The sequence below is a fragment of the Trachemys scripta genome, chromosome 3 (assembly GCF_013100865.1).
Source record: "Trachemys scripta elegans isolate TJP31775 chromosome 3, CAS_Tse_1.0, whole genome shotgun sequence".
Lineage (NCBI taxonomy): Eukaryota > Metazoa > Chordata > Testudines > Emydidae > Trachemys > Trachemys scripta.
This window is the reverse complement of record NC_048300.1, coordinates 157,586,848-157,599,572: the sequence shown is the minus strand read 5'-3', so window position 1 is coordinate 157,599,572 and position 12,725 is coordinate 157,586,848. Positions and strand designations below refer to the sequence as shown.

The 12,725-nt window shown below is 42.6% G+C and overlaps 1 protein-coding gene across 30 annotated transcripts in view; it reads right to left on the bottom strand.

Annotated features, from left to right (window-relative positions):
- DST (dystonin) overlaps window positions 1-12,725 on the bottom strand; it is a 539,328-nt gene that overhangs the window by 222,729 nt on the left and 303,874 nt on the right. For all 30 annotated transcript variants that reach the window (XM_034766279.1, XM_034766278.1, XM_034766280.1 and 27 more), the window contains 2 exons: window positions 8,572-8,748; window positions 2,065-2,188 (listed from right to left, as the gene is read on the bottom strand). In XM_034766279.1, the coding sequence (XP_034622170.1) occupies window positions 2,065-2,188; window positions 8,572-8,748 (301 nt within the window). The remainder of the gene's footprint in view (window positions 1-2,064; window positions 2,189-8,571; window positions 8,749-12,725) is intronic.

Sequence of the window (12,725 nt, the reverse complement as noted above, 5' to 3'; positions counted from 1 at the left end):
ATCTCAACATGTGAAATAATCAATAATAATTCCCCAGCCAGCAAACAGGTTGCAACACAGTAAAGATCAATACAAGGATTATTTTTAATATGAGATTTTAAATACTCAATACTTAGATACAGTATATATAAATATGAGGGAGTGAACAATTTAGAAATATACCATTCTACCTATATCATCCTTGTAAATAGAGACAGGATGTTTACAGGCCCTCTCCAGCAGCTGTCCAGGAAGCCAGTGACTGTTCCGAGGGTGTTAAGAGGATTTTTACTGAATCTTGATCTGGGTCTGAGCCAGGACTTACTGATTGCTGGGAGTAGAATTCCTGAAGCTTGGAGTGCATGGGTATTTCTTCCCCTCTGATTTGTTTGGGACTGGGGTACAGTAAAGCAGCTGGACAACATGGATAACTCACTTAATTTGGGTAGTTGGCCTCATTGCCTTAAACAGGCCAAACAATGTAAATTATAAAAGAGTTCTAGGTGACAGAAAGAAACAGAAGAAGCTGTCCCAAGGGGCTCCTGATTCCTAGAGCTCAACACAGAGACCTTTGCAAAACAAGGTTTCTGTTTCTATTGACTGATTCTGACTGTGGCTTTTGTTATCCATATGAAGGAAAATGAGTCCAGACCTGTCCTACTTTCTAAGTTGCAAAGACAAGTACATACTCTCAGAAAGCCCAGAGATAGTTTTCTTTTTCAGCCTTTACAGCTTCAGAACTATATCTGTCCATCTACATTGATACCAAGCCTTCCAAAAGGTATATATACATATCAAATATCTATCTTTCAGACAGTAAATAAACAGCTAGGAAGACAAAGAGAGAAAAATACAGGAAAAGTTACCAACCAAACTGAAAATTCACTTAAAAAATATCACAGGTAAAGAGTGTAAATGCTAGAGAAAACACCAGCTGAGCATAAGCAAGACAGGAGTTTTAATAGAAGATTTTAATAAAGAAATTTGTAATCCGGACGATGTTAAACAGATGTACTCCACTGACTTCAAGGTTGAAACTAGGGAATTAAAGGATTAAGCCTGCATATCCATCTTTTCATTGTATCTTTAGCTTTGGATACATGTTCTAATAATGTTGTCTATTATGGCAGTAATAATTTCAAAGAACTCTCGCAAGTCAGTTAAATCATCATCTCCCGTAGCCGCCTCTTCTTCCCCTTTCTTACTGAAACCATATGTCTGTCCTTGAAAAAAAATTGAGTTTAAGCAGCCATTATTCATGTGTTCCACTATAATAGTTTCTCTGTGCCAAAATCTTTACTCTGCTGTACATTCTTCTGTATAGTATGTTACTTTACTAAATAGGTGTAAATTCAATGTTAATCCAGTTTTAACCATACAGAGTTGAACTCAACCCAAATACATTTATTATATACTTCCTGATCCTGCAAATACTTACATATGTGCTTAATTTGAGACTAATCATGTGCTTAAAGATAAGCATATAAGTGTTTCAGGATCAGAGCCTACAATTGGAAAAACAGGAGAAATTGGGGAAAGAATGCCATTCTGGTTTTAATTTTTTTTATTGTTTAAGATTAGATGTTCTATCAGTGACAGTGCAATCAACAGAAAAATACTTAAGTGAAGGGGGAAAGAATTTCGCTGGTTTTTAAATAATTTTGTAGTTTTTAAATAATTAGAATCAAGACACAGATCACCGGGGGATATTCATGATCCTCAACTATCCCTCTGTTGCAGACTTCCTGTGTGACCTTGGACAAGTCACTCTTTGTCTCAGTTCCCTGTCTGCAAAATGGGGACAACAATAACTCCTTTCTCCTACCCTTTGTCTGCCCTGTCTTTTTTGATTGTAAGCTCTTTATCTGAACACCACTATGGCAATATTATTTTATTTGTGAATTTATTTTCTTTTTTTTTTAAGCACTACAGTAAAGTCACTAAGTAGTGGCAACATATGGCCCAATAAGACATAGAAATGAAAAATGACAAGGGAGGATGGAACAGTCATCCCTTAACTCCTCCAGCATGTAGGTGCAGACTTGAGAAATAAAAGACGGGATTGGGAAATAATAAAACTCTTACCCAGTGTTTTCTGGATTTCATCTTTGTCTGGTAGTAAAGTTCCCCTGGTATCCAAAAGCACTTCAGCAGCTTTTTTCAGTTTCTCTACAGCAACCTGGTGATTAGACACCTGCCCCTGGAGAACCTGTAAAATTGCATTGCTTTAAATTTCAATACTGTTCACTACAGCTAAAAGTCACATAGTCAGCACACAAGAGAAACCTGCAATGAGGTATATTTGGTGGACATAGCTGAACTTTTATTTATCATACAAATATCTGAATACGCCTGACATGAGCAAGCAAAAAGTAGAACAGAGCAGTGGTAAGGGGAGCTGCAATAGCCTTCAGGCCACTTACAGGTCAGTTCTTAAAGGATTGTTTCATGCACACATCTTTATTTTTAGAAACAGGAAATGGTGCAACAGGGTGCAACATGGATGCCTTTTGGAGTTTGTCCTAAGCATATACTCCTGCTTTTTTGCCAGACAGTTTTATCCCTCTCTTCCAGAAATCTAGGTGCCTGAGGAATTCCTTTATAAACTTACTTCACTTATCTGACCATGTAGCTTATTCCATTTCCAGAGCATTTCTATTCACTCATAGTTTCTCCATGTTCCTATTTGTCTCCCACTTTTTGAAGTGTTCAACCACAGTGAACAATGCATTGCTAAGAATATTTCAATCCCTTCTATCGTCCTGAGGATTATCAGTTAACTTCAAAGTGTCAGTTTTAGATTTCTGCAAGGACTACAACTCAAGCCCTCAAATCTTTTTTTGTAAGGTAGATTTCTGAGACTGGGTATCATAATAATGATCCTTATTTGCACCATTCCGAATGCAATATCATCCTTCCTGTTGCAGAGTGACCATTAATATACACAATCTGCCACCTAGGTGGACTGTAATTTTTCAACAAATGTTCACTATTAGTGATGTCAGCCACACTAGAATGTACAATGAATCCTCCCTTAACCACATGAAAATAACTATTGGCCGCACCCAGTGCACAATTTCCAATCCCCAGCAATTTTAACAGTGGAGTTGTTTTTAAAAGAGGGTAAGAATAATTTTTTTATAATGGGAAACATTCATTTTTTTATTTCCACCATATTTAAAAATAGAAAAACCATTTTTGCTCAAGCCTTCCAAAAGCACCTTCAGGAAGAAACCAGTAAAGAAAAAATTTAGCCTGTAATATGATGTTGATAGAGTAATTGAGCAACTGAAAACAGGTGGTTGGAATGCAAATCATTATACACCCTTAATTAGAGCAGTTGACACCACTCCTGCTATTACTATGAATAAAGAGAGATAAAAAATTACTTCTGGGATAAAATTGACCCAATCTGTGATCCCTTCTTGACAGAAAAACTTTTGATCTTGTGCTAGTATATCCAACATTCTATTGACCTCCTGTTTTATGACACTTATCTTAGTCACTGATTTCTGATGTGGAACTTTGCTATATACCTTTTGATGAATTCTTTTAAGACCATTTGCACTGCCTTTACATCAGTTATCAAAAAGAAAAACAAATGAATTTATCAACACAGTATCAGAGAACTGTGCAAGGAAGAATTTACAGCATTTGAGAATTTACAATCAAGAAACAGTCCCCATCAGGTGGTATTGAACAAGAGCTGGTACCGATTTGGTACAAAATTGCCTTGAATCAGGAAGAACACTTCATGGACCTTACCCTGCCTCACCTGGTGCCATGAATCTTCTACTGACAATGGAACACACACCTTGCGTTTACCCATATGATAATGGTCTGTATTGTTTTATACTTATTGTGCTCACCCATGCCTTTAGACTGAGTGCAAGCTCTGAAAGGCAGGAACTCTGATGCTGGCATGTCCTACCTATTCTGCAATGTTACATACACTTACAATGCTAAATTAATCATCCTTTACATCCTTTACTGATGGTACCTCTACACACTTTCAGGCAGCTGGAAGAGAGGTGCACTTTAGTTCTTTCCATACCAAAACAAGGAAATCATTCTGGTGCAGAACACACTACCATTTTAGTTTAGGCATTGCTATCAAGAGGATGTCATTGATATACTTCAATATGGCAGCTGATACACTAGCTGCCATAGAGAAACTCAAACATAAATGAAGAGGCATTTTCCTTGCACTGGCCACAAATATTGTGTTTACAAAATAAAAAAATAGGACAAACCAGAAGACATTAGATGGTGATAGAAAGAAAGAAAGCTTGTGCCTAAGGCACTGAAGAATATTTTGAAGAACAGTTAATTTCAGTAAAAAGATTATCCTTATGCTGCAAAGGTCAGCGTCTGGATGGATTATCAACTGGATGTGTTGGCTGAAAGGGGCAGCTTTAATTTACAACACCTGACTTTTTCAAAAATTCTCTTTGTTTCGCATTCACTAATTGGCCTTCTTTATTCATTCTGGTCTGAACCTCCTGTTTTTATTCTTCCCTTGACTCTTTTGAGCCTGTGCACCTCCCCCTCCTTCCCAGCACATACTGGTTGAGTGTTCTTTTGTGCTGCAAGCAATCCATGTAGGAGTTTCATAAAGGCGCCACAGTCCACACTTCTTTTGTGTCAGTTGCATGAAAATTGGCATTATACCGGATATAATTCATTTGGGAGTAGGGAACAAAGAGTTTAAAAACAGCTTCAGATTGTAATCTGTGTTGTTCCTACTTTTCTAAAACTCAGAAGCACAAATGTAACTAAATCAGTTTGAAGTTCAGAGTTCAAAATTTACATTTGTAATTATAAAATAACAAATATTACTTTTTTAAAAGTATGATGATCATTATAATACCACAGTGTCATCTATCATTCTGCTCTGGTGTACCAAAGTGTCAGTTTTCAGTGCTGCCATGTGGGAGAGAGAAGTTTTTTCCCAGGCTGTTCTGATGGGCGATAGATATAGCATTCACTTCCCAGGGGGAAGGTGACTATTGTGCCTCAATAAAGCCTGCTTGTCCGGATTTCTAACTAAAGAAAACACTTATCTGGTATCAGAGTAGCAGCTATGTTAGTCTGTATCCGCAAAAAGAATAGGAGTACTTGTGGCACCTTAGAGGCTAACAAATTTATTAGAGCATAAACTTTCGTGGACTACAGCCCACTTCTTCTCTCTAAGGTGCCACAAGTACTCCTGTTCTTTTTACTTATCTGGTATGACAACTATTTGTAAAGTGCAAGAAAGGTAATATAGGTTCAATCGGGGCTTTCATACATGATTTTTAGTATCCTGAGGTATTCATAATTATATTATGAAATGCATGTTGAATATTCCATCTGACAGAGAAAGAGCAGGAGACAGAGACAAAGAGAGAGAAATTACAGCTGAGCAGTTATCTTGCCAGTTGGAAAATGAATGAAGAATATTCCAGTTCAATTATAATTACATTATGAGACAGTTTAACAATTTTTATAAAATCCTGGCTCCACCGTAGTTAATGGGAGTTATGTCATGAACTTCAATGGAGCCAGGACTTCACTCTATGTTAAGAACATGCATATATTCTTATGCATGTTCTAATTCTTTTCCCTGCTTCTCTGCCTATCATGTCGTTATCTTCTTTTAAACAGTAGTGTTGTAAATTTACACGGTAGTTTATAAAACACAGAAGAAGACACTGCCCCTGCCCTGGAGGGACTTCACTGTATCTCACAGAAACACAAACATGTGGCAATAGTTTAGAATGCACATTCTAAGAGTTAAATTTTGCCTGGTTTACCACTGGCTTCTGCTGATGTAACCAAAGGGCCTGAGTCCCTTAGTGACAGAACATCTGCCTGGAGGGTGGGTCACATTGGTTCAAAGCACTCACAGCCCAATCAGGAGGCTGGACCCACTCAGCACCACCCTATCAGGAAGCAGTGCTGGCTAAGGAAGGAGCATAACCATAGCCCTGTCGGGGTCCAGGGATTCAGTACATCCCGAGGTCTTCACTAGCAGAGCTACTATGGAGTCCTGGCAATAGCTTAAAGCCAGCCTGCTTGGCAGAACCCCCAGACAGGGCCACAGAACAATCATTGCCTGTTCTGAACTTGTGGTGAATACCCTGAGTACAGGTGCCTGTGCTGGTGTAAAAGGGTCCAAAGTGCACCCTTCCTGTGCTAGTGGAAGACAATCAAACCCTTAGTAGTAAATTCAAAGATGACAAAGTTCATCATCCCTTGTACAAGGTATCTTATACAGGATCCCAAACCTGTGATTCCACAGAGACAGAACCAGCGCCTGTGGAAAACTGCTTACAGTATAACCTCAGATTTACAAACATCTCGGGAACGGAGATTGTTCTGAACACTGAAATGTTCGTAACTCTGAACAAAATGTTATGGTTGTTCTTTCAAAAGTTTACAACTGAACATTGACTTAATACAGCTTTGAAACTTTACTGGGCAGAAGAAAAATGCTGCTTTCCCTTTATTTTTTTAATGGTTTATGTTTAACACAGTAATGTACTGTATTTGCCTTTGCGGAGGTGGGGGTCTTTGCTGCTGCCTGATTGCATACTTCTGTTTCCAAATGAGGTGTGTGGTGGACTGGTCAATTTGTAACTCTGGTGTTAATAACTCTGAGGTTCTACTGTACTTACTATGCCTAGCCACATGAGATTCTTCTCATATGGCTGACAGAGCATGGAGAATTCAGTCAGGCACAGATTGTTTTTACCTCAGTGTAGTTAGTAAGGTCAACCTGCAGCCTGGGGTTCACCTTAACTAGCTATACTGAGGTATACCAGCGTTCCCTCTAATTTTTTCCCACATACGTGCGGAATTAATTGTGTTATGTGCACCAATATGGAGGTGATGTGTGACTCATAACATAACTCATAACTTTGGTGCACATAACAAAACTCATGTGGCAGGGGTGGGGCCGAGGGGTTCAGAGTGTGGGAGGGGGCTCAGGGCTGGGGCAGAGGGTTTGGGAGCAGAGGGGTGAGGACTCTGGCTGGAGGCTCTGGGGTGGGGCCAAGGACTCAGGGATGAGGCAGAGTGTTGGGGTTCAGGAGGAGGTGAGGGCTCCAGCTGGGGGTGTGAGCTGGGGATGAGGAGCTTGGGTGCAGGAGGGGGCTGGGGCAGGGGGTTGGGGTGTGAGGGAGTGAGGGCTCCATCTGGGGGGTGTGAGCTGGGGATGAGGGGTTTGGGAGAGGTGCAGGGGGTGCAGGCTCTGGGGTGGGGCCGGGGATGAGGGGTTTGGACTGAGAGAGGGGCGCCTCTCCCGGGGCCACGGCAGGTCCATCCGCAGTCCGGGCCCCCAGTGACGGTCCACGCTTCGGGCTCCCCAGGGGAGAACGAAGCAGCAGACCATCTCTCACTGGTGGCCAGTAGGAGCGGCAGCAGCGTGGGCTCCTTTCTGTCTTCCCCTCCCTTTCCCTCTCCCCCCCCCCATCACTGGCAGGCAGCCGATAGCTGCTACTTGCTGGTGACGGAGGTAGAGAGAGGAGCCCTCAGCGCCATCCGGCTGAGAGGAGTGAGGGGAGGAGGGGGGCGGAGAGAAGCCCGCGGCCAGCGGACCTAGAGGAGCGCGGGGGAGGGGCCAGAGAGGAGCCAGTGCTGCAGCGCAAGTGAAGTGGAACGTGGGCCCGGTGCAATTATAAACATGGTACTGTCTGGGCCAGGCTGAGTTGGGGCCAGGGAAGGGGTGCCGCAGGAGGTCCAGGGCTGAGGGAGAGGCATCTCTCCCCATCGCAGCCGTGAGCGCCTGCATGGCACTTAATAGGCTGCTGTATGGCCACACGGTTGTGCAGCTCAGAGGGAACTTAGGAAACTATATTGCCTTATCTCCACTAGGATTTCACATCAAGACAGATATCTTGAGTTAGTTATCTCAATGCAAAAACATGTTGTTCCCTCCTCCCCCTCCCAGGAAGGTCTTAAAGATCAGGATAGGACCTAATGTAGAGGACTGATTTTCTACATCTGCCTACTGCAAGGTTCTTACACTTTCCTCTGCAGCATCTGATATAGGACAGTATCAGAGACGGGACACTGGAATCCATGGAACTCAGATCTAATCCATTGTAACCATTCCTATGATCGTATGTAATCATATCCCAGCAGAAGAGAAAAGGGGTGAGATTTTAGGAAAAAAAAACAGAGCAGGAAGTCAGATACAGAGAGATGATGCTCCCCTTCTCCATCAGCAACCACGGCCCCAAACCCTTCCTGCTACCAAGCTTTTACAGCAGCAATGATCAGAATCACTGAGTCTCCACCAAGCTGCTAAACCTTCCAGCTTTCACCCCCTCACCTGATAACTACGACTAAGAAGTTATTTGCTCCCACCCACCATCAATGGCATTTTTTCCTCACCACTTAAGCCAGTTTCTGTAAAAGTCCACCATGTGCTTTGTTCTTAACACAAAGATTTTCAGATAAGACTTCAGACAGTCAAGTTCAAGGTCAATAGGAGCTATATATATACATAAGATGCAAGAATTTGGCCCTTAATCATTTAAATTATGTGAGACTATTCTGTCCTTCTAACACAAGTGATGATTTATTTAGTTTGTTGGGGCTTTTTACCTTGGTTTCTTCTAGTTGCCGTTGGAGGTTCTTAGGATCCACTGCAATTGGCTCAGACAGCTGTTTGTTCACAGCGACTTCAGAGGTCTGGAGACCTGACAAAAGCCCAGATGAGGCTTCTTCATAATGCTGGTATTTATCTACCAGGTCTTTAAGGTTATTTCCAAGGATACCACACTAAAAAAAAGTAGAAGGAAAAAACCAGACATTAAAATGAGTGGAATTTCTTAGGGATTTCACAGTAACATATTGTGCTCATAAAAAGATTTTTCTCAATTTACAGTGCCCAATATTTCACATTTGGATGTCTACAGTTAGCCACCTTAAAATGTAGTCACCGGGAGCTACAAATATTCTATGTGCATAAAAATATAGATGTAGGTGCCTAGCTTCAGGTACCCAAGTTTGAAAACTTTGACCAGTGGCTAAAGCAGTTTTTACAATAAATGTAATTTAGACAATTACTAGATTAGGTGATTTTTTAAAATAAAAACAATTAAATTTGCTTTAGTAGTAAATGGATACTTTGTATAGGAATACTGCTGGGCACGATAATTGTTTTGGGGATTGCCTAAACCACATGCTGCAAATAAGCTAAAATGTTAGGGATTATTCAGTAGAAGTTTTGCCATGGAGCCCTCATCTGCACAGAGATCTGAGCAGGTCCAAGAGTCGGCCCAGTTAGCCCTCTGAGACCTTAGCTAATGTGCACAAAAATACACATAAGATGACCTGACATTAATCAGATCTACACTGATTCTAGGCCTGATTCTGATCTACACTGGTTTTATACTGGTGTAATTCTACGGATGTCAATGGGGTTACTCCTGACTTACATTTGTAGAACTGAGAGCAGAATCGGGTGCACATTTCTCTTTCTGTGCCCTAACACTCTGGAAGAGCTACAGGAGAATCAGCCTAAACAAAGAGAAACTACAATAGAGAAAAATATTTCAAATAGTTTAAATAGATTCTCTGCTTTACCAGAAGCTTTTGGGTTGGTTTTGAAAAAAATACTAAGCTTACTGTTAATTTAAACCAAGTTCTGAACATGGTCATGAGTTGTTTTGCCTTGTTCCTGGTAAGGAAACCCACATGGAAGATGTCAGCAAGGACTCTAAAATTTGGGCAAGAGAAGACCCTGGTTTTCAGAAGTGGCTTATTTATAACAAGTCTGTACCTGCTAAGGGACTGGTAAAGTGTTCACACTTTATTTTGGTCTTGTAAAATGTAGTGTTTTTTCTGATCAGACAGAACAGAATGCTACAGTCTTTTAAGTTAACATGCCTCCCCATTCTCACAGTGAATTGTGCCAAGCAATAAAATGCTAGGGAAATTCTTCTGGTATCTATGGAGACAGTTTTCATTGGCAAAATGTTCTGGTTGCATAAAGTCATAATATTTACCAATAGTTACTTTAAATATTTATTTTCTGAAGCTTAGAAAAACAATATTCCAACTGTACTTTTTACACTTGGTACCTAGTCTCCACCTAGTGGCCAAACATTACAAGGTATTCTGTTTATCTGAAAGGAGACTAGAGCCCTTGGTATGATTATGTACAAAACAGCGTATGTTAAAAATTGATCTATAACTTGATTTATTTGTTTAGATTTATACAAAGATTAAAAAGCATCTGTCCAAGGCTCTAGTCACTCCTGCCATTAATTACACAAACAAAATTTGGAAAGTCTCAATTAAAAAGACCCTCTGGCCCAGATGCACAAGAGGAGTTCGGCTCCTAACTCCCTGTTTTAGGCACTAAGCCCCAGTTTTGGGACCACTGTGATGAACAAAACTCCTGCTGAACCCTGCAAGTGCCTGAACAAACTTGGCACCTAATTTTTTTGCAGTAAAAGTTCCCTAGGCACCTATGTTTCTATTTCTGGGCATGTGCATGGTTCCTCATTCCAGTCTGGATGTCTATCTCCCACCTAAATCCTAGAGCAAGTCACAAACCAGGGAAGATAGGTGTTCGGCTGCCTAAGTCACGCGCAGGGCCCAATCCGGTAGACAGCCTCTTGAGTACACCTGATCAAACCCCTGAGGCAAGTTCTCACAAAACAGCTGGGGGATGGGGGAGCTCCCTCAGAACTCCTACCCCAGAGGTAACACGATGTGGGAGATTCCCAGCTCAAGTGCCCCCTCTGCATGAGTGGGAGAAGGGATTTGAACAATGATCTGTCATCGCTCACGTGAGTGAACTATGGGATAGTTTGATGTGGGGCTCCCTCAATCTCACCTGTTGAAGCTGTTGCACTTTGGATAAATAATTGAAGAGTCATTTGTTGGGGTTGGGGGGTGGAGGACATGCCTGACAATAACTCTGGTGGTTAGAGCACTCCCCCATGCTGTGGAGACCCAGCGTTCAGTCCCACTGCTCCAGTCTTAGGAAAGTATAATTTAATGAAGAAATATCTAAGATACACTAGGTCTTTTTTTGTTCTGAACATTTAGGGTCAAACATTCAAAAAGCCTTCAGGCTGCATGTTCTAAATGTGCATATGCACAGGGCAGCGTGGTGAGTTACCTATATGTGCACACACATGTCCATCTGTACCTGGGAATGTAGGTTGTGTGCATGCCCAGAACAGAGATTCTTTGACAATCTTGCATACAAAGTCTTTACCCCCAGCTAGATTAGATTAGGTAGAATTAGGTAGAATCCAGTCGATTAATAACAGCAGCTTTCGATCCTACTTTTCACTGCAGGTTTAGTGAGAAAATGTCAATGAGTTTCTTCAAACAGGGAGAGATGCTTGCTCACCAAATGTTCAAGAAAACAGATCAGAATTTGGTTTCATAATCAAGATGTTGTGTCCTGACCTAAATCAATGACTTAGACAATGATCGTGCAAGAGCTCACTCAAAAACCATCATAGGACTCAATCCTGAAAGACGCAGAGTATTTAGCAAGGGCTGAGCGCCCTCAGCTCCTACAGACTTCAATGGTACCTCATAGGATCAAGCCTTTATTGAGAAAAGGAATGCTGGCCAGAAAAACAAGTTGAAAAGTGCTAGAGACTATATAACATCTACCTGGAGAACAAAGTGATGAGCAAGAATGAGTTTTAGGCCTGGTCTTCACTACAGAGTTAGGTAAACGTAAGACAGCTTATGTCAACTTAATTGTGTCAGTGTCTACGCTACAGCCTTGGTCCCGCCAATGTAAGTGTCTACTACAACGACATAACTCCATTTCTAGCATAGCTCTTATGTCCATGTAGTTAGAACCAAACAATGTCTGTGTAGACATTGTGTTACTTACATCAGCTGTTGGCTGTCATTCTTATCAATTTCATGGCTCCCTACTGGAGCCGTGAAATTGACAAGAAATGCTGGTAGGTTCCCAGCTGAAAATCCCTCACCTGGCTCACAGCTCTGGCTGTCACCCCTGGCAGCTGGGGAGGGAGGAAGGCGGGGGGCTCCAGCTAGAGCCCAGCTGCCCCTCAGCTTCCAGGTCCCCACTGAACTGCTGCCCAGGCTCCCAGCTCCTCCGTTCCCAACTGAACTCCTGCCCGGGTTCCCAGTTTCCAACTGAACTGGTGCCCGGGCTCCCAGTTTCCCGCTCTGAACTGCGTTGCCACCCGGGATCCCAGCTCCCTGCTCCAAGCCAGGCTGCTGTCTGGGCTCCCTGCTCCCCGCAGGGAGCCCGGCAGCCTCCTGGACTCCAGGCACAGAGCTCCACATCAGGAGCCCAGCTGTCCCCCGGGGCTCCCAGCAGGGATCTTCGTGCCTGGAGCCTGGGCAGCTGCCGGGCTCCCAGCAGGGAGCTCCGCACAGCTGAGAGCCTGGGTGACAGCTGGGCTCCCAGCAAGGACCGGAGAGCTGAGAACCTGGCCTGGGCTCCCAGAAGGGAGCTCCGTGCAGAGCTGAGAGCCTGGGCTCTCAGTCCCCCACACAGCCCCTCTTCACTTGGTGGAAGCACTCCTGGTGAGGACATGCAGCACCCACAGCAGGAGGATGGTGTGGACATGTAAATCTGCAGTAATTACTGCAATGGCTGTAAGATGACCTAACATCGGTCAACTTATGTTTGTAGAGTAGACATGCCTTTAGTGACAGGAGCATCCCAGCCAAAAGATGGCACCTTTCACCATGCAACACTACAGCAGTAGCAGCTTATGCCCAGGGTTAAACCTATGAACATCTGG